We start from the raw sequence: 21,312 nt of genomic DNA, 5'->3' as shown, positions 1-21,312 counted from the left end.
GCGCGCTGAGTCGAGAAATCATTGTGGAGCGGCGAAAAGCAGACTGTTACGGATACAGTTATCCTGTAGGTATCCTGTATGTATCCTGTGTGTGTTTTCGTTTCTCTCCCCTTCTCCCCTCACAGGTGAATCACTCCCCAATCACTCATCAGTCCCCAAACAGAAGACACCTGTTCCTTTTCCCTCAACCAATCACATCCCTTTCCCTTGGTTTAAAAACCCAGTCAGTTGTTTTCTCCCCAGATCAATCTTTGTGTTCATTCTCTCAATCTCTCTGTGTCCCTCTCGCTATATTGATCTCTTTTGTTTTTGCAACTACATGTCACATTTGTCCGGTAATCCTGTGAGTATTGTTTTGTTGTTTGACTGTTTGGTTAGTTAGAACTGGGCGGACCACCCACTGTATTTTTGGTTAGTTAGCTAACTGTTCTTGAAATAGGCTAGTCTAGTTTAGGGGTGTTTTTGGCTTATTGTTTCTTTGCTTGGGTCCAGCTCAGCCCCTTTTCTCACATCCCTTTACCGTGTGTTTAAAATAAACCTTTTGAGTTTGACGGTAGTATACATTCACTACTGTAAGTCGCTCTGGATAAGAGCGTCTGCTAAATGACTAAAATGTAAATGTAATGGGCAGGGACTCTGCTGTCCTAGCTTCAGGGGGAAGCTGGTTCCACCATTGGGGTGCCAGGACAGAGAAGGACTGGGATGGGAGGGCCAATAGACCAGATGTGGCAGAATGAAGTGCTTGGGTGTAGGGTTTGAGAATAGCTTGACGGTAGGGAAGGGCAAATCCTCTTGCTGCTATGTAGGTAAGCACCCTGGTCTTCTAGAGGATGCGAGCTTCAACTGGAAGCCAGTGGAGTGTGCTGATGAGCAGGGTGACATGGGAGAACTTGGGAAGGTTGTAAACCAGGTGGGCTGCAGCGTTCTGGTTTAGTTGCAGGGGTTTGATGGCAAGAGCAGAGAGCCCAGCCAACAGCGAGTTGTAGTAGTCCAGGGAGATGACAAGTGCCTAGATTAGGACCAGCGGCACTTCCTGTGTGAGGTAGGGTCGTACGGATGTTGTAGAGCATGAACCTGCAGCAGCAAGTCACTGCTTTGATGTTTGCAGAGAACGACTGTTGTCCAGGATCACGTTTAGGTTCTTTGCACTCTGGGAGGGCGACACTGACGTTGTCAACCGTGATGGAGAAGAGTGAGGGTATTATGGAACCAAGTGACTTGGTGTATAGAGAGAAGAGGAGAGGGCCTAGAACCGAGCCCTGGGGGACACCAGTAGTGAGAGAACGTGGTGCAGACCCAGATCCTCTCTACTGATGGTTTCCAGTGTCAAAGGTAGTGGATAGATCTAGGAGGATGAGAACAGATGAGTCTGCTTTGGCAGTGCGGAGAGCCTCTGACACAGAAGAGCAGTCTCGGTTGAGTCACCAGTCTTGAAGCCTGACTGATTAAGGTCAAGTCGTTCTGAGAGAGAAAGTTGATCAAAGACGGCACATTCAATTGTTTTGTAAAGAAAATAAAAGGGATAAAAGGTCTATAGATTTTGACGTCAGATGAGTTGAGTGTTGATTTCTCAACAGTTTCCTGTGTGTATCAAGAATGGTCCACCGCCCAAAGGAGATCCAGCCAACTTGACACAACTGTGGAAAGCATTGGAGTCAACATGGGCCAGTATCCCTGTGGAACGCTTTTGACACCTTGTAGAGTCCATGCCCCGACAAATTGAGGCCGTTTCAAGGGCAAAAAGGGTTGCAACTCAATATTAGGACGGTGTTCCTAATGTTTCGTAACCTAGCGCATGTCAGACTTGATCTGGAAGAAGTGGACCAAAGATAATCTTACTGAGTTGCAAGAGACAGACATTGACAAGAAAGAGTAGAAACTTTGTCTGGGGACATGGTTCTCATCGGGATGACTCTGGTCTTTGTGCGAAGTGTTGATGGGTTAAAGGTACTGAACTGTCTGTTCAAGCAGTTGGCACACAGTTAGGACACTCATCGCTACCACACAAGACAAGCAGCAGAGGTCTCTTCACAGTCCCCAGGTCCAGAACACCTTACGGCATAACGAGGACTGTGAAGAGACAGACTTTATATATTTTGTATTGTATTATGTAGTGTTATAGTATTTATTTTATTGTTTTGTTTCCTGTTTGGACCCCAGGAAGAGAAGCCGTTGCCTAAATACTAAACTTGTGGCTTATGGGGGCAAGTCACACAAACCACCCAGACTCCAGAGGGCTGGTTATGCAAATGCAGGTGAGAACTCAGACCACCACAGGTTGAAGGCCCTTCACCAAGTTATAACATTTGTTTGTTACACGATCGGAGCTTTGGATTCCCTGTTTTGTGGTTACTTTAAAAGCGTGTCTGACGTCGGAATCGCAAACCTGTGGCCTCATGGTAAGTTTTGAATTGGATTAGGAATTGCCTTTATAAAATGGTTCACATTATTCTTTCAAAGTGATGATCTGGGACTCCTTGTCTCATATCACAAATCCTAATTGAGTTCCACGCACCTAAACGAATCCAGCGTACCTCTGAGACAACTTCTCCAATGAAGATATTCTACCCTACCACCACTTCTTAATTTCAGTCATTAAATGTGACTGGTCCATCAGTGATCCAGGTGTATCAGAGACTACCTCTCTCTAGTCTAGTGGTCCTCTACAGCCTCAACACATCCTGTTCTAGAACATTATTCTAGGGTCTGAAGACACTGGGATATGAAGGACACTACTTACCCAGTTGACTTTTGAGGTCCTTTTCAACCTTAGCTGTAGACATAGATAATAAGATAGAAGTCAGGAAACGTTAATGTGAACAACATTATGTGTGTTCTACTTCACTAGAAGTTACATCTATTGAAGAGACATTTGGTTTAAATGTTAGTAAAGTGAATATCTGAAGACAATACTTTCTATTCTGGGCCCCAGAGGTCCTCTGTAAACATGTAGAATAGATGGAAGATAGTGAGAACATCATTAACATGAACACTAGAAGATGTAGTCTCTCTCTGGGACTCCTTGTCTCATATCACAAACCCTAATTGAGTTCCACCACCTAAATGAGTCCAGCATACCTCTGTGAGACAACTTCTACAATGAAGATATTCCTACCACCACTTCTTAATTTAATTAAATAAATGTGACTGGTCCATCAGTGATCCAGGTGTATCAGAGACTACCTCTCTCTAGTCTAGTGGTCCTCTACAGCCTCAACACATCCTGTTCTAGAACATCAACATTAATGTGACTGGTCCATCAGTGATCCAGGTGTATCAGAGACTACCCACTGGGCACACTACGTCATTTCAATGTTGATAACAGGTTAATATTAGATTGAGACGCTGAGCAATGAGATTACAACCGACAGTATATACACCCACTCAAAGACGGCAATAAGTGATTTACATTTCCAATGTGTTTTCCCTATGCTTTAAAACCATCTAAAAGCACAACCAAATTCCAGTGGAAAAACAATGTTTGATATTTGGTTTTGTTGTCACCCAAATGTGTATCACTGCGCTTTGAACTAATTTAAAGCACAGCAAAGTTCAACTGGGAATACAATGTCAGATATGTTTATTTATATAACAGATTAATGTGAATATCCCTGTGCTTCATCTAATAGCAGAATCACATGACCTGGACTGTAGTTCAAATTAAAACATCTAAAATGGTTGACAATTCTAGTGGTTCTAATAATGTTATCAAAGGGAATATCTGAAGACACTACTTACCTAGCTTCCCATTGTGGTCATCTGTAAAAATGCAGAGTAGATGGAAGACAATGAGAACGTCATTAAAATGAACACTAGAAGATGTAGTTGTCACGGCTGTTTGAAGGAGCGGACCAAAATGCAGCGTGTTTGTAGTTCCACATATTTATTAAACGTGAAACTGCAATACACTTAAATACTTGAAAACAACAAACCGTGGCAGAGAGGACAACACACTACTCAAAAGAGAATAACCCACAAACAACAATGAGGAAAAACACCTACTTAAATATGATCTCTAATCAGAGGCAATGAGGATCAGCTGCCTCCAGTTAGAGATCAACCCCAAACAATCCCAACATAGAAATAGAAAACATAGAACAACCCAAAACACAACCTGTCAAGCCCTGCCCTACTATACTATAGAAAATGACATCTTACTAGGGTCAGGACGTGACAGTAGTTTCTCTCTGGGACTCCTTGTCTCATATCAATGTTCCAACATCAGAAGGAGCATCTTCAGTGAGCTCAAAATTACCTTCTTTAAAGTGTTTTCCTAATTAAAATTGTTAAATTAAAGAAAATTGTACTTTTGTGGTTCTAGTGATGTTAGTAAAGTGATGATCTGAAGACAGTACTTACTATTCTGCACCCAGAGGTCAACTGTAAATATGTAGAGTAGATGGAAGACAGTGAGAACATCATTAACATGAACACTAGAAGATGTAGTCTCTCTCTGGGACTCCTTGGTCGGGATTCAATCCAATGTGCAGTATACCGCAGGGCACATCACAGCTGACAAAATACTTTTTAAAGGCATTTTCCACTGGCATTCGCGGAGATCGCATTCATGGTTAACACTGCACATGTCAACTCAAGCCTAAAATTATTTAAAATTATCTTAAAGGTCTGTTATAGTGTGCTGTGTTATAATGCGCCCTGCAGTGAATCCCGGACCTTGTCTCATACCACTGTTCCAACAGAAGGAACACCTATGGCCAATCAGAAGTTGGCCATAGCCAATAACAAAAGGTGATGGCACAAAAGGCACTGTTGATTTGGTAAAAAGCTGAGGGAGGGTCTTTAAAAATAATATCACTCTCAAATGCAAGGACTGACCATCTATGATACTGTATCAACATTATAGTTTTAAATATGTATGGAGGCTGTACAGAGTTTGCTTACATTTACTTTGTTTACAATCAGTGAGATTAAACAAGGTTATATTTTGGGTTCTGATGGGGTACAACAGTTAAACTAATCTCTTTAATCATGAATAAGTTATATTCTCCAAGATTCAATGGGTACAAAATGTATTTATAACAACAACAAAATGGATGTAGCAACTACCGATTGCCACTGTGCTGAAAAAAATACAGAATGGTTTACATAAATCTAGTAAAGTGATGATCTGAAGACACGACTTACCTCTCTCCTTCTTGAGGTCATCTGTAAACATGTAGAGTAGATGGAAGACAGTGAGAACATCATTAACATGAACATTAGAAGATGTAGTCTCTCTCTGGGACTCCTTGTCTTATATCAATGTTCCAACATCAGATAAAAGTCAGGGAACATTAATATGCACAACATGTGTTTTCTACTTCACTAGAAGTTACATCTATAGAAGAGACATTGGTTTATATAATGTTATCAATGTGATGATCTGAAGACACAACTTACCTCTCTCCTTCCTGAGGACCTCTGTAAACATGTAGAGTAGATGGGAGACAGTGAGAACATCATTAACATGAACACTAGAAGATGTAGTCTCTCTCTGGGACTCCTTATCTCATATCACTTCTCTGACGTCACAAATCCTAATTGAGTTCCACCACCTAAATGAGTCCAGCGTATCTCTGTGAGACAACTTCTCCAGTAAAGATATTCTACCCTACCACCACTTCTTAATTTAATTATATAAATGTGCCTGGTCCATCAGTGATCCAGGTGTATCAGAGACTACCTCTCTCTAGTCTAGTGGTCCTCTACAGCCTCAACACATCCTGTTCTATGAAATCATTCCAATTTCAGAAGGAACATCTTTAATGTGCTCCAAAAACAAAATGGTTGACATAATTGTAGCAAAGTGATGATCTGAAGACACTACTTACCCCCCTCCTTTGATTGGTCAGCTGTAAATATGTAGAGTAGATGGAAGACAGTGACATCATTAACATGTAAATTAGAAGCTGTAGTCTGTTTAGTGAATCTTTACACTCATGTGTGTAATCTTTGTTAAGGACAATTAAACCACTACTTACCCCGCTGCAGTTTGAGTTGATCTATTATCACACCTGCAGATGAAAAATAAAAATCAGTCATCAGTGTTAACATGTTAATCACCTGCAGGTGTCGTATATTATCCTGTATCCATAGAATACAACCACTGTGAATGTGTTGAGGTTGAAAAAAGCATTGCAGACATTTATTTCTAACAATGAAACATTCATATCATCTCTCCATTACCTTTCTTATTATGTATGCAGCAGATAGCCAGAGATAAACCAATCACAGTGACGCCTCCCAGACAGCATAACACAATGAAGGCCATTCTCAATGGGGTTGCGTAATCAAATAACTCACCTAAAACACACATCAACAACAGGGTTTGGTACTAATACTACCACACATCATTACACATCAACAACAGGGTTTGGTACTAATACTACCACACATCATAACACATCAACAACAGGGCCTGGTACTAATACTACCACACATCAACAACAGGGTTTGGTACTAATACTACCACACATCATTACATATCAACAACAGGGTTTGGTACTAATACTACCACACATCATTACACATCAACAACAGGGTTTGGTACTAATACTACCACACATCAACAACAGGGGTTGGTACTAATACTACCACACATCAACAACAGGGTTTGGTACTAATACTACCACACACATCATTACACATCAGCAACAGGGTTTGGTACTAATACTACCACACACATCATTACATATCAACAACAGGGTTTGGTACTAATACTACCACATATCAACAACAGGGTTTGGTACTAATACTACCACACACATCATTACACATCAACAACAGGGTTTGGTACTAATACTACCACACACATCATTACATATCAACAACAGGGTTTGGTACTAATACTACCACACATCAACAACAGGGTTTGGTACTAATACTACTACACATCATTACACACCAACAACAGGGTTTGGTACTAATACTACCACACATCATTACACATCAACAACAGGGTTTGGTACTAATATTATCACACATCATTACACATCAACAACAGGGTTTGGTATTAATACTACCACACATCATTACACATCAACAACAGGGTTTGGTATTAATACTACCACACATCAACAGCAGGGTTTGGTACTAATACTACCACACATCATTACACATCAACAACAGGGTTTGGTATTAATACTACCACACATATCAACAACAGGGTTTGGTACTAATACTACCACACATCATTACACTTCAACAACAGGGTTTGGTACTAATACTACCACACATCATTACACATCAACAACAGGGTTTGGTACTAATACTACCACACATCATTACACATCAACAACAGGGTTTGGTACTAATACTAACACACATCATTACACATCAACAACAGGGTTTGGTACTAATACTACCACACATCATTACACATCAATAACAGGGTTTGGTACTAATACTACCACACACATCATTACACATCAACAACAGGGTTTGGTACTAATACTACCACACATCAACAACAGGGTCTGGTACTAATACTACCACTCAGCAGTGGAGTGTATCATAATAAACAGTAATCTTTTGTATTGTTGTCTCAAAGCCTTTGGTTAAAACATATACTGGACATTAACACATCAATATCTCTAGTGTTTCATGTCTAAATAATATTATGTTGTTACTCACTAGGGAGGTGAACCTCTGTCTCTATCTTCTCATTGATCCGGCTCTGTTGGACTCTGCAGGTAAAGCGGTTGGTGTCAGTCTCCTGGACAATGACATGTTGTTTCACTGTGTAGAATCCCTTGAAGTCTCTGTGTGTTTCAGGAGGTCCAGCAGAGAGATGGACTCCTTCACTGTCCAGCCACAGCAGCTCAGGCTGAGGGTGCCAGCCTTCTGATTCACACAGCAGACCCATCCCTCCCTCTCTGTGTCCCTCAATGGACACCACTGGCTTGGATCCTACAGCTACAGACACACAGATAGACTGGATGTTACCTGGTGACAGGCTGTGAACAAATAGACACATACTGTATCCAGTAATATGAAGGAAAGAGGTGATGTCATTGTACTGTAGTTAGATTATTACATTAACATGAAAATAAACCTCACCTTTAATGAGGACTTGAATAGTGAAATCATCATACCAGCTTTTTGCCTTAATAAAACATTTGTAACGTCCCTCATCAGTGCCTTGTACCCTGGTCAGTTTTAAAGAGGTGTTTCCCCTCCACAGTTCCTCTTTAAACAGTGAAGTTCTTCCAATGTAGGAGGGAATCTGATCATCTCGTATGATTCTGTGGTTTTGGTAGCGATAAACACGACCGTCTAAGAAGTCGAGGTTCAGCCAGTCCACTGTCATGTCCTCAGCACTGATGTTGGGTTTGAGGTAACAGGGCAGAATGATGTCATCACCAGCCACAGCAGCAATGACATCAGTTGGACCAAGAACCTCAAACTTCTCTGAAGAGAAAAGACGGAGTAACAGTTTAAAGTGTTCTCCTCTGTCATCTGCACTGAACTGAAATACACTGTAGTATATATAGTAGTACTATACTCTGTAGTATATATAGTAGTACTATACTACTATACACTGTAGTGTATATATAGTAGTACTATACTACTATACACTGTAGTATATATATATATAGCAGTACTATACACTGGAGTATCTATCATAGCCCTAGACACTGTAGTATATATAGTAGTACTGTACACTGTAGTGTATATATAGTAGTACTATACTACTATACACTGTAGTATATATAGTAGTACTATACTACTATGCACTGTAGTATATATCGTAGTACTATACTACTATACACTGTAGTATATATAGTAGCACTATACTACTATACACTGTAGTATATATAGTAGCACTATACTACTATACACTGTAGTATATATATGGTAGTACTATACTACTATACACTTTAGTATATATAGTAGTACTATACACTGTAGTATATATAGTAGTACTATACTACTATACACTGTAGTATATATCATAGTCCTAGACACTGTAGTATATATAGTAGTACTGTAAACTGTAGTATATATAGTACTACTATACTACTATGCACTGTAGTATATATCGTTGTACTATACTACTATACACTGTAGTATATATAGTAGTACTATACTACTATACACTGTAGTATATATCATAGTACTATACACTGTTGTATATATAGTAGTACTATACTACTATATACTGTAGTATATATCGTAGTACTATACACTGTAGTATATATAGTAGTACTATACTACTATACACTGTAGTTTATATCGTGGACCCTTTAGTATATATAGTAGTACTATACTACTATAAACTGTAGTATATATCATAGTACTAGACACTGTAGTATATATAGTAGTACTATACTATATATCGTAGTACTGTACTACTGTACTCTACTACTATACACTGTAGTATATATCGTAGTACTATACACTGTAGTGTATATAGTAGTACTATACTACTGTACACTGTAGTGTATATATAGTAGTACTATACTACTGTACACTGTAGTGTATATATAGTAGTACTATACTACTATACACTGTAGTATATATTGTAGTACTATACTACTATACGATGTAGTATATATAGTAGTACTATACGACTATAAACTGTAGTATATATCATAGTACTAGACACTGTAGTATATATAGTAGTACTATACTATATATCGTAGTAATGTAGTACTGTACTCTACTACTATACACTGTAGTATATATAGTGGTACTATACTACTGTACACTGTAGTGTATATATAGTAGTACTATACTACTATACACTGTAGTATATATTGTAGTACTATACTACTATACGCTGTAATATATATTGTAGTACTACACTACTATACACTGTAGTGTGTATATATATAGTAGTACTAGACACTGTAGTGTGTGTATATATATAGTACTAGACACTGTAGTGTGTATATATAGTAGTACTAGACACTGTAGTGTATATATAGTAGTACTAGACACTGTAGTGTATATATAGTAGTACTAGACACTGTAGTATATATAGTAGTCCTATACACAGTAGTATATGTAGTAGTCCTATACACTGTAGTATATATAGTAGTCCTATACACTGTAGTGTATATATAGTAGTACATTACTACTATACACTGTAGTATATATAGTAGTACTATACACTGTAGTATATATAGTAGTACTTTACATTGTAATATATATAGTAGTACTATAGGGTGGATGTCTACAGAAGAGTTGCATTCACCTTTAGTTGAGTTTTTACATCAGTGCAGAGGAAGGAAAGGAGACTAGGAGAGGAAATCACCTCAGGCCAGACACCCTAAAGGGATCTCCACAGTTTACCCAACGGAGCCGACGGACAAAAGTACGTAGAACTATGTAGACAGAGAAGCAAAAGGACCTCCGTCGGCTCCGTTTGTTTAGGTTGTGTAGAACCCTTAAGACCACAATAGTGACTAAAGACACAATGAGATCATATTAATCACACACACAGAGGTATTAAAGGCAGTGAGATATTAAATGTGTATTCTACTGTACCAGAGCCTGCTGTGTGTAGGAGATGTAGAAGAATCACACACAGACAGTCTAGTTGAGTCACCTTCATTCCTGAAGAAGACAATTACATTCATCATAAAGAGAAAGACTAACATAACTTGAAACCAGGAAAGCAATACTGTAGCATTAATTCTACAATAACAATGGATAACATAGTATAAGACATTTCAAAAGACAACTAGCTGATACATTTACCTGGTTGAATCAGTGCTATTGAGGCACTGCAGCCTTGTCTGATAAATGTACTGATGTTCTGTGATCAAATTATTGTGATGTGATCAAACTACCTTCTTATTCTTTCTATTCCTTGGAACAAGAACCTGTTCAACTGCATAGCTGCACACAACTGTTGCATAGTGAGCTCAGAATCAGATAACATGGGTGTGAACTGTGGGGGTGAAATTTGGTTGTAGTTTCCGAGCCTGGCTGATGTCAGGACCATGTGACACAGCGAGAGAAGCGGTGTCCCACTGGTCTGGGAACCCTGTTGTAATAATTCAATATTCTAGTTGTCTCAGAGAGCGGAAGCATTGATTAGTTCTTTCAACAACAAAAATAAATTCCCCTTTGGGGTTGTGATTGGTGTAGGGTGAAGTAGCCCATAGACGCTGATCTTGGGTCAGTTTTTTATTTCCCCCACTAATGATTAAGGTTGCGATACAGGGAGAGGAAGCTGATCCTAGATCTGTAGATAGATTAAACGTCACCCCGGAGCATTTTGATTTGAAAACAAACAGTTGTAAAAGCAAGGGGGCGGTGCTCGGGGGCTGTGTGTGGCTGTGTGTGTGGGTGTTTGAGTGAGAGAGACACAGAGGAGAGCCAACCTGTAAAAGCACAGCCCCCTTCATTATGGACACGTCATGCTGACAGCATCAAAGCGTTTTCCCAGAGTATGGTTGAGTTCTTAATCAACTACATCACAGGTGTTGCGTTGCATCTCTGATACTCACAGAAGCAGTTAAGAATTTGATCTTAACTGACTTGCCTAGTTAAATAAAGGTTAAATAAAAACATAAAAATAATAAAAGAAGCGTAGGACTATCTTCTCAAGAAATCTTGAGTTCACTTCACTGGCCTAGGCCTACTCCTACCTATCTTCAAGGCTAGGCCATCTCTGTGACTGTCTTGGTGGTATGAGACACAACGACGTACTAGGACTAGGCAAGACCATACCCTGGCCTATGAATGCATCCTAAATGGCACCTTATTCCCTATATAGTGGGCTACTTTGAATAGAGCCCTATGGGTCCTGGTCAAAACAAATACACTATACAGGGAATATGTTGCCATTTAGGATGCAGCCTTGCAGTCAGAAGAGGGAGGAGGAAGTGAAAAGTTTCTCTGGCGCGGTGCACACTCCGTACTTGGCTGGTTAGCTTTCATTGGTTACAGTTCAGTGTGTGTGGACTATGTGGAGCCCAACAGGAAATAGACAGGTTGCTTCAGTAGCCAACCACAGCTGAAAACAGAAACATTAGGAAGGAAATACTGACCCAGAAGAAACAGATGAGATTTAAAAAAGAAAGAAGACATGATAAAAGTGTTAACATAAAAATATTAGACATGAAAAAAAATGATAACCAAGTGTTCAGAGATCCCAATTAGACATGATAATAAGTGTTGAGAGATCACAATTAGACATGAAGACATGATAACTAAGTGTTGAGAGATCACTATTAGACATGACAACTAAGTGTTGAGAGATCACTATTAGACATGATAACTAAGTGTTGAAGATGATATGCCATCCCATCTGGTTTGCGCTTAGTGGGACTATCATTTGTTTTTCAACACAACAATGACCCAACACACCTCCAGGTTGTGTAAGGGCTATTTTACCAAGGAGGCAAGTGATGGAGTGCTGGCCTTCACAATCACCTGACCTCAACCCAATTGAGATGGATGAGTCGGATCGCAGAGTGAAGGAAAAGCAGCCAACAAGTGCTCAGCATATGTGGGAACTCCTTCAAGACTGTTGAAAAAGCATTCCAGGTGAAGCTGGTTGAGAGAATGGCAAGAGTCTGCAAAGCTGTCGTCAAAGCAAAGAGTGGCTACTTTGAAGAACCTCAAATACAAAATATACTTAGATTTGTTTGTCACAAAAGTAGCCGTGTTGAATAGATCAAATCGCAGCGGGAATGTGAATACTCATACTTTTAATAAACTCAAGTAAGGCATCCACAGGAAAAACAATAAACACGACAGCAACAGCTTTGCAGGCTAACAAACGCAGTGAAAAACCAACTACCCACAACCCCAAAGAAAAACACACACTACTATATAGGACTCCCAATCAAAGGCAACTCAACACACCTGCCTTCAATTGGGAGTCCAATCACCAACACAACACTTAACACACACAAAAACCCTGCCACGTCCTGACCAAAACTAATACAATTGCTCCCTCTGCTGGTCAGGACGTGACATTGTTTAACACTTTTTTGGTTACTACATGATTCCATATGTGTTATTTCATAGTTCTGATGCCTTCACTATTATTCTACAATATAGAAAATAGCAAAAATAAAGAAAAACCATTGAATGAGTAGGTGTGTGCAAACTTTGGACTGGTACTAAATATATATATTATTTTTTGTAGAAACTCAGTCAGTGTAACGTCCGTCGTCAAAGGTAGACCAAGGCGCAGCGTGAGTTGGGCTCATCTTTCTTATTTATTTAAAGAAAGACACTGAACAAAATAAACAAACAAACAGACGACGACGAAACAGTCCCATCAGGTACACACACTAAACAGGAATCATTCACCCACGAAACCCAAAGGAAAAACAGGCTGCCTAAATATGACTCCCAATCAGCAACAACGATGTACAGCTGTTCCTGATTGGGAGCCATACCCAGCCGAAACAAAGCAATCCCAAACATAGAAAAACAGAACATAGAACGCCCACCCATGTCACACCCTGGCCTAACCAAAAATAGAGAACAAAAAAACCTCTCTATGGCCAGGGCGTTACAGTCGGTGTCACAAATATCTTCGTCTTCCGACGATAATGCGAAATCGTCATCGGAAAAGGTAGACCAATACGCAGCAGGTGTGCAGTTGTTCATTTTGAACATTTAATTAAATCAACACGAATACAAAACAAAAAACAAGAAAACGAACGATAAACTGACAGTCCTGTTAGGCTTACTTACGCTAAACACGGAACAATCACCCACAAATAACAAACACACCCTAATATATGGGACTCTCAATCAAAGGCAGATAGACAACACCTGCCTTCAACTGAGAGTCCCAACCCCAATTAACCAAACATAGAACACACTCACCAGACTACACATAGAAATACATAAACATAGACCATCAACTAAAAACCCGGAAATACTAAATCAAACACCCATTAAACAAACACACCCCCCTGAACCACATAAAACAAATACCCTCTGCCACGTCCTGACCAAACTACAATACTAATTAACCCTTATACTGGCCAGGACGTGACAGTCGGGGTCTCAACCTCCTGTTGAGAGTTAGAATAATAGAATACACAAGTTGCAATTAACAAATGTGGTTGTGCATCAGCAGTCACTTATTTAGCCCATGCCAGCAAACATGTTTTAGATTGGTAATTAGTCTAGTGGCCAGCGATCTAAACTCATAGTGAGCATGGTTGAATTACCGACCGGGTGGAGCCCATTGATCAACAGTTATCATATTAAAAACTGCTAACATTTACCTTCACCCTGTGGCAAAATGTGTAGCATTGCATGATGACATCATGACATCAACATCAGTGGTATAATACACTATGGTAAACACAATAACATCAACATCAGTGGTATAATACACTATGGTAAACACAATGACATGACATTAACATCAATGGTATAATATGGTAAACACAATGACATCAACATTAGTGGGTATATATACACTATGGTAAACACAATGACATCATGACATCAACATCAGTGGTATAATACACTATGGTAAACACGATGACATCATGACATCAACATACACAAGGCTGCGGGGCCAGAAGGGTTACCAGGACGTGTGCTCCGGGCATGTGCTGACCAACTGGCAGATTTCTTCACTGACATTTTCAACATGTCCCTGATTGAGTCTGTAATGCCAACATGTTTCAAGCAGACCACCACTGTGCCCAAGAACACAAAGGCAACCTGCCTAAATGACTACAGACCCGTAGCACTCACGTCCGTAGCCATGTGGTGCTTTGAAAGGTTGGTAATGGCTCACATCAACACCATTATCCCAGAAACCCTAGACCCACTCCAATTTGCATACCGCCCAAACAGATCCACAGATGATGCAATCTCTATTGCACTCCACACTGCCCTTTACCAGCTGGACAAAAGGAACACTTATGTGAGAATGCTATTCATTGACTACAGCTCAGCGTTCAACACATATTACCCTCAAAGCTCATCACTAAGCTAAGGATCCTGGGACTAAACATCTCCCTCTGCAACTGGATCCTGGCCTTCCTAACGGGCCACCCATAGGTGGTGAGGGTAGGTAGCAACACATCTGCCACGCTGATCCTCAACACTGGAGCTCAGCTCCCCAGGGGTGCGTGCTCAGCCCCCTCCTGTACTCCCTGTTCACCCACGACTGCATGTCCAGGCACGACTCCAACACCATCATTACGTTTGCAGATGACACAACAGTGGTAGGCCTGATCACCAACAAGACAGCCTATAGGGAGGAGGTCAGAGACCTGGCCGGGTGGGGCCGGAATAACAACCTATCCCTCAACGTAACCAAGACTAAGGAGATGATTGTGGACTACAGGAAAAGGAGGACCGAGCACGCCCCCATTCTCATCGACGGTACTGTAGTGGAGCCGACAGAGATGGCCGCCTCGCTTCGCGTTCTCAGGAAACTATGCAGTATTTAGTTTTTTATGGATTATTTCTTACATTGTTACCCCAGGAAATCTTAAGTTTTATTACATACAGCCGGGAGGAACTATTGGATATAAGAGCAACGTTAACTTACGACCAGGAATACGACTTTCCCGAAGCAGATCCTCTGTTTGGTCCACCACCCAGGACAATGGATCGGATCCCAGCCGGTGACCCAAAACAACGGCAATGTCCAGTCTCTTGACAACAAGGTAGACAAAATCCGAGCAAGGGTTGCCTTCCAGAGAGACATCAGAGATTGTAACGTTCTTTGTTTCACGTAAACGTGGCTCACTCGAGACACGCTATCGGAGTCGGTGCAGCCACCTGGTTTCTTCACTCATCGCGTAGACAGAAACAAACATCTCTCTGGTAATAAGAAGGGCGGGGGGTATGCCTTATGATTAACGAGACGTGGTGTGATCCTAACAACATACAGGAACTCAAGTCCTTTTGCTCACCTGACCTAGAATTCCTTACAATCAAATGTCGACCGCATTATCTACCAAGAGAATTCTCTTCGATTATAATCACAGACGTATATATATCCCCCCCAAGCAGACACATCGATGGTCCTGAATGAACTTCATTGGACTCTATGTAAACTGGAAACCACATATCCTAAGGCTGTATTCATTGTAACTGGGGATTTTATCGAGGCTAATCTGAAAACAAGACTCCCTAAATTTTATCAGCATATCGAATGCGCTACCCGGGCGGAAAAAATCCTGGACCATTGTTACTCTAACTTCCGCGACGCATACAAAGCCCTGCCCCGCCCTTCTTTCGGAAAATCTGACCACGACTCCCAGCCTATAGACAGAAACTAAAACAGGAAATGCCCGTGCTCAGGTCTGTTCAACGCTGGTCCAACCAATCTGATTCCACGCTTCAAGATTGCTTCGATCACGTGGACATGTTCCGCATAGCGTCGGACAATAACATTTATGAATACACTGATTCTGTGAGCGAGTTAATTAGCAAGTTCATCGGTGATGTTGATGGCAGCATTCGTGCAAAACTGAAAGTTCGAACCATTGCTTTTAATCAGGGCAAGGCGAGCGGAAACAAGACTGAATACAAACAGTGTAGCTACTCCCTCCGCAAGGCAATCGAACAAGCTAAGCGTCAGTACAGAGACAAAGTAGAGTCGCAATTCAATGGCTCAGACACGAGAGGTATGTGGCAGGGTCTACAGTCAATCACGGACTACAAAAAGAAAACCAGCCCCGTCGCGGACCACGATGTCCTGCTCCCAGACAAACTAAACAACTTCTTTGCTCGCTTTGAGGACAATACAGTGCCAACCACACGGCCCGCTACCAAAACCTGCGGGCTCTCCTTCACCACAACCAATGTGAGTAAAGCATTTAAACGTGTTAACCCTCGCAAGGCTGCCGGCCCAGATGGCATCCCGAGGGGCGTCCTCAGAGCATGTGCAGACCAGCTGGCTGGTGTCTTTACGGACATATTCAATCAATCCTTATCCCAGTCTGCTGTTCCCACATGCTTCAAGAGGGCCACCATTGTTCCAGTTCCCAAGAAAGCTAAGGTAACTGAGCTAAATGACTATATAAATGACGTAGCACTCACCTCCGTCATCATGAAGTGCTTTGAGAGACTAGTCAAGGATCATATCACCTCCACCCTACCTGACACCCTAGACCCACTACAATTTGCTTACCGCCCCAACAGGTTCACAGACGACGCAATCACAATCACACTGCACACTGCCCTATCCCATCTGAACAAGAGGAATACCTATGTAAGAATGCTGTTCATCAACTACAGCTCAGCATTTTACACCATAGTACCCTCCAAACTCGTCATTAAGCTTGAGACCCTAGGTCTCGACCCCGCCCTGTGCAACTGGGTCCTGGACTTCCTGACGGGCCGCCCCCAGGTGGTGAGGGTAGGAAACATCATCTCCACCCCGCTGATCCTCAACACTGGGGCCCCACAAGGGTGCATTCTCAGCCCTCTCCTGTACTCCCTGTTCACCCATGACTGCGTGGCCATGCACGTCTCCAACTCAATCATCAAGTTTGCAGACGACACTACAGTGGTAGGCTTGATTACCAACAATGACGAGATGGCCTACAGGGAGGAGGGGAGGGCCCTCGGAGTGTGGTGTCAGGAAAATAACCTCACACTCAACATCAACAAAACAAAGGAGATGATCATGGACTTCAGAAAACAGCAGAGGGAGCACCCCCCCTATCCACATCGACGGGACAGTAGTGGAGAAGGTGGAAAGTTTTAAGTTCCTCGGCGTACACATCACAGACAAACTGAAATGGTCCACCCACACAGACAGCATGGTGAAGAAGGCGCAACAGCGCCTCTTCAACCTCAGGAGGCTGAAGAAATTTGGCTTGTCACCAAAAACATTCACAAACTTTTACAGATGCACAATCGAGAGCATCCTGTCGGGCTGTATCACCGCCTGGTAACCGTAAGGCTCTCCAGAGGGTAGTAAGGTCTGCACAATGCATCACCGGGGGCAAACTACCTGCTCTCCAGGACACCTACACCACCCGATGTCACAGGAAGGCCAAAAAGATCATCAAGGACAAAAATTGGATGTAATAAATGTATCACTAATCACTTTAAACTATGCCACTTTTTATAATGTTTACATACCCTACACTACTCATCTCATATGTATATACTGTACTCTATACCATCTACTGCATCTTGCCTATGTCATTCGGCCATCGCTCATCCATATATATTTTTATGTACATATTCTTATTCATTCCTTTACACTTGTGTGTATAAGGTAGTTCTTGTGAAATTGTTAGATTACTTGTTAGATATTACTGCATGGTCTGAACTAGAAGCACAAGCATTTCGCTACACTCGCATTAACATCTGCTAACCATGTGTATGTGACAAATAACATTTGATTTGATTTGATTTTGAGCTTCAAGTTCCTTGATGTCTACATCAACAACAAACTAGAATGGTCCAAACACGCCAAGACAGTCGTGAAGAGGGCACAACAAAGCCTATTCCCCCTCAGGATACTAAAAAGTTTTTGCATGGGTCCTGTGATCCTTAAAAGGTTCTACAGCTGCAACATCAAGAGCATCCTGACTGGTTGCATCACTGCCTGGTACGGCAATTGCTTGGCCTCCGACAGCAAGGCACTACAGAGGGTTGTGCTTACGGTCCAGTACAACACCGGGGCTAAGCTGCCTGTCATCCAGGACCTCTACACCAGGCGGTGTCAGAGGAAAGCCCTAAAAATTGTCAAAGACCCCAGCCATCCCAGTCATAGACTGTTCTCTCTACTACAGCACGGCAAACGGTACCGGAGTGCCAAGTCTAGGACAAAAAGGCTTCTCAACAGTTTTTACCCCGAAGCAATAAGGTAACCAAATGGCTACCCGGACTATTTGCATTATGTGCCCCCCAATCCTCTTTTTACGCTGCTGCTACTCTCTGTTTATCATATATGCATAGTCACTTTAACTATACATTCATGTACATACTACCTCAATTGGTCTGACCAACCAGTGCTCTCGCACATTGGCTAACCAGGCAATCTGCATTGTGTCCCACCCACCATCCGCCAACCCCTCTTTTACGCTACTGCTACTCTCTGTTCATTATATATGCATAGTCACTTTAACCACATCTACATGTACATACTACCTCAATCAACCTGACTAACTGTCACACCCTGACCTGAGAGAGCCGTTTTTCTCTGTTTAGTTAGGTCAGGGTGTGATATGGGGTGGGCATTCTATGTATTGTATTTTTTTGTTTTGGGCCGAGTATGGTTCCTAATCAGAGGCAGCTGTCTATTGTTGTCTCTGATTAGGAATCATACATAGGCAGCATTTTCCCACCTCTGTTTGTGGGTAGTTGTATTCTGTTTTGTTATTAGTGACCTGACAGAACTGTTGGCTTTCATTTTGTTTCTTTGTTTAAGTGTTTAGATATATATAATAAATTATGAACACTTACCACTCTGCGCTTTGGTCCACTCCTTCTAACAACAGCCGTAACAGAACTACCCACCACCAAAGGACCAAGCAGCGTGGTCAGGATGAATGGACCTGGGAGGAAATCCTAGACGGGGGAGGACCCTGGAGGCAGGCCGGGGGGTATCGCCGTCCGAAGGAGGAAATAGAGGCAGCGAGAGCAGAACGGCGATGCTATGAGGAACAAGCACGGCAACAACAGAAGCCCGATAGGCAGCTCCCCCATTTTTTTGGGGGGGGGGGTCACACAGGGAGATTGGCGAAGTCGGGGTTGAGACCTGAGCCAACTCTCCGTGCTTACCGTGGGTAGGGAGTGACCGAGCAAGCACCGTGTTATGCGGGGATGCGCACTGTGTCGCCAGTGCGCAGCTACAGCCTGGTGCGCTCGGTGCAAGCTTGCCACAGTTGCTGTGACTAGAGTTGGCAGTCAGCCAGGAAGAATTGTGCCGGCTCAGCATTCCTGGTCTCCAGTGCGTCTCTTCGGCCCAGGTTATCCTGCGCCAGCTCTACGCACGGTACCCCTCGTTCACCAGCACAAACCAGTTCGTCTTGTGCCAGCGCTCTGCCCTTGCCGGGCTAAAGTAACTGTACAGCCAGGACGGGTGGTGCCAGCCCTAAGCTCCAGACCTTCAGTGCACCTCCACGGCCCAGTATACCCTGTGCCTGCTCTGCGTACCCAGTCTCCTGTGCGTCTCCCCAGTCCGGTGAGACCGGTTCCAGCTCCACGTCCGGAGCCTTTAGGGATGATCCATGGCACGAAGCCTCCAGTGATGATCCATGGCCCGGAGCCTGTAGGGATGAGCCATGGCACGAAGCCTCCAGTGATGATCCATGGCCCGGAGCCTCCAGTGATAATCTGGAGTCTCCAGCGACGGTCTGCAGCCCGGAGTCTTCAGCGACGGTCTGCAGCCCGGAGTCTTCAGCGGCGGTCTGCAGTCCAGCGCCACCGGCGCTGATCCACGGTCCGGTTCCTCCACCGACGATCCACGGTCCGGCAATACAAAAGCAGAGGGATCAGCGGGCGGAGTGGGGGCTACGCCCCGAACAGGAGCCGCCACCAAGGGTAGATGCCCACCCGGACCCTCCCCTATAGGTTCAGGTTTGCGGCTGGGAGTCCACACCTTTAGGGGGGGTACTGTCACGCCCTGACCTGAGAGAGCCGTTTTTCTCTGTTTAGTTAGGTCAGGGTGTGATATGGGGTGGGCATTCTATGTATTGTATTTCTTTGTTTTGGGCCGAGTATGGTTCCTAATCAGAGGTAGCTGTCTATCGTTGTCTCTGATTAGGAATCATACTTAGGCAGCATTTTCCCACCTGTGTTTGTGGGTAGTTGTATTCTGTTTTGTTATCAGTGACCTAACAGAACTGTTGGCTTTCGTTTTGTTTCTTTATTTAAGTGTTTTGATATATATAATAAATTATGAACACTTACCATGCTGCACTTTGGTCCACTCCTTCTAACGACAGCCGTAACACTAACCGGCGTCTGTATGTAGCCTCGCTACTTTTATAACCTCGCTACTGTATATAACCAGTCTTTTTACTGTTGTTTTATTTCTTTACCTACCTATTTTTCACCTAATACCTTTTTTTGCACTATTGGTTGGAGCCTGTAAGTAAGAATTCCACTGTAAGGTCTACACCTGCTGTATTCGGCGCATGTGACAAATACATTTTGATTTGATTTCAGTGGTATAATATACTATGGTAAGCACAATGACATCAACATCAGTGGTATAATAATATTTACCAAGGATCACCTTCAGTGCTCGGTTGTCTCCACCAAGTCTGTCCCCAAATAATTTGATTTGCTGGTTTTAAGCATTAAACTTTCAAATAGCTCTTCGTTGACTGTTGCTGGGTGTTATCGTCCTCCATAAGCACCGGCCTGTACCCTACCTGCCCTAAGCTCTCTCCTGGC

At 42.5% G+C, this 21,312-nt stretch overlaps 1 protein-coding gene across 6 annotated transcripts in view; it reads right to left on the bottom strand.

Moving 5' to 3' along the window:
• Positions 1-21,312, bottom strand: part of LOC115193516 (butyrophilin subfamily 1 member A1) — an 86,881-nt gene that overhangs the window by 15,353 nt on the left and 50,216 nt on the right. For 2 of the 6 annotated variants that reach the window (XM_029752209.1, XM_029752210.1), the window contains 7 exons: positions 5,982-6,014; positions 5,832-5,852; positions 5,401-5,421; positions 5,146-5,166; positions 4,360-4,380; positions 3,739-3,759; positions 2,741-2,773 (listed from right to left, as the gene is read on the bottom strand). In XM_029752209.1, the coding sequence (XP_029608069.1) occupies positions 2,741-2,773; positions 3,739-3,759; positions 4,360-4,380; positions 5,146-5,166; positions 5,401-5,421; positions 5,832-5,852; positions 5,982-6,014 (171 nt within the window). Of the gene's footprint in view, positions 1-2,740; positions 2,774-3,738; positions 3,760-4,359; positions 4,381-5,145; positions 5,167-5,400; positions 5,422-5,831; positions 5,853-5,981; positions 6,015-6,186; positions 6,304-7,632; positions 7,915-8,058; positions 8,410-10,491; positions 10,561-10,704; positions 10,976-21,312 lie in introns of those variants that run through there. The other 4 variants (XM_029752212.1, XM_029752208.1, XM_029752211.1 and 1 more) reach the window with 4 other exon arrangements.

The sequence above is a fragment of the Salmo trutta genome, chromosome 5 (genome assembly GCF_901001165.1).
Source record: "Salmo trutta chromosome 5, fSalTru1.1, whole genome shotgun sequence".
NCBI classification, from domain to species: Eukaryota; Metazoa; Chordata; class Actinopteri; order Salmoniformes; family Salmonidae; genus Salmo; species Salmo trutta.
Note: the sequence above shows the minus strand (reverse complement) of the source record. Positions and strands in the feature narration are given on the sequence as shown.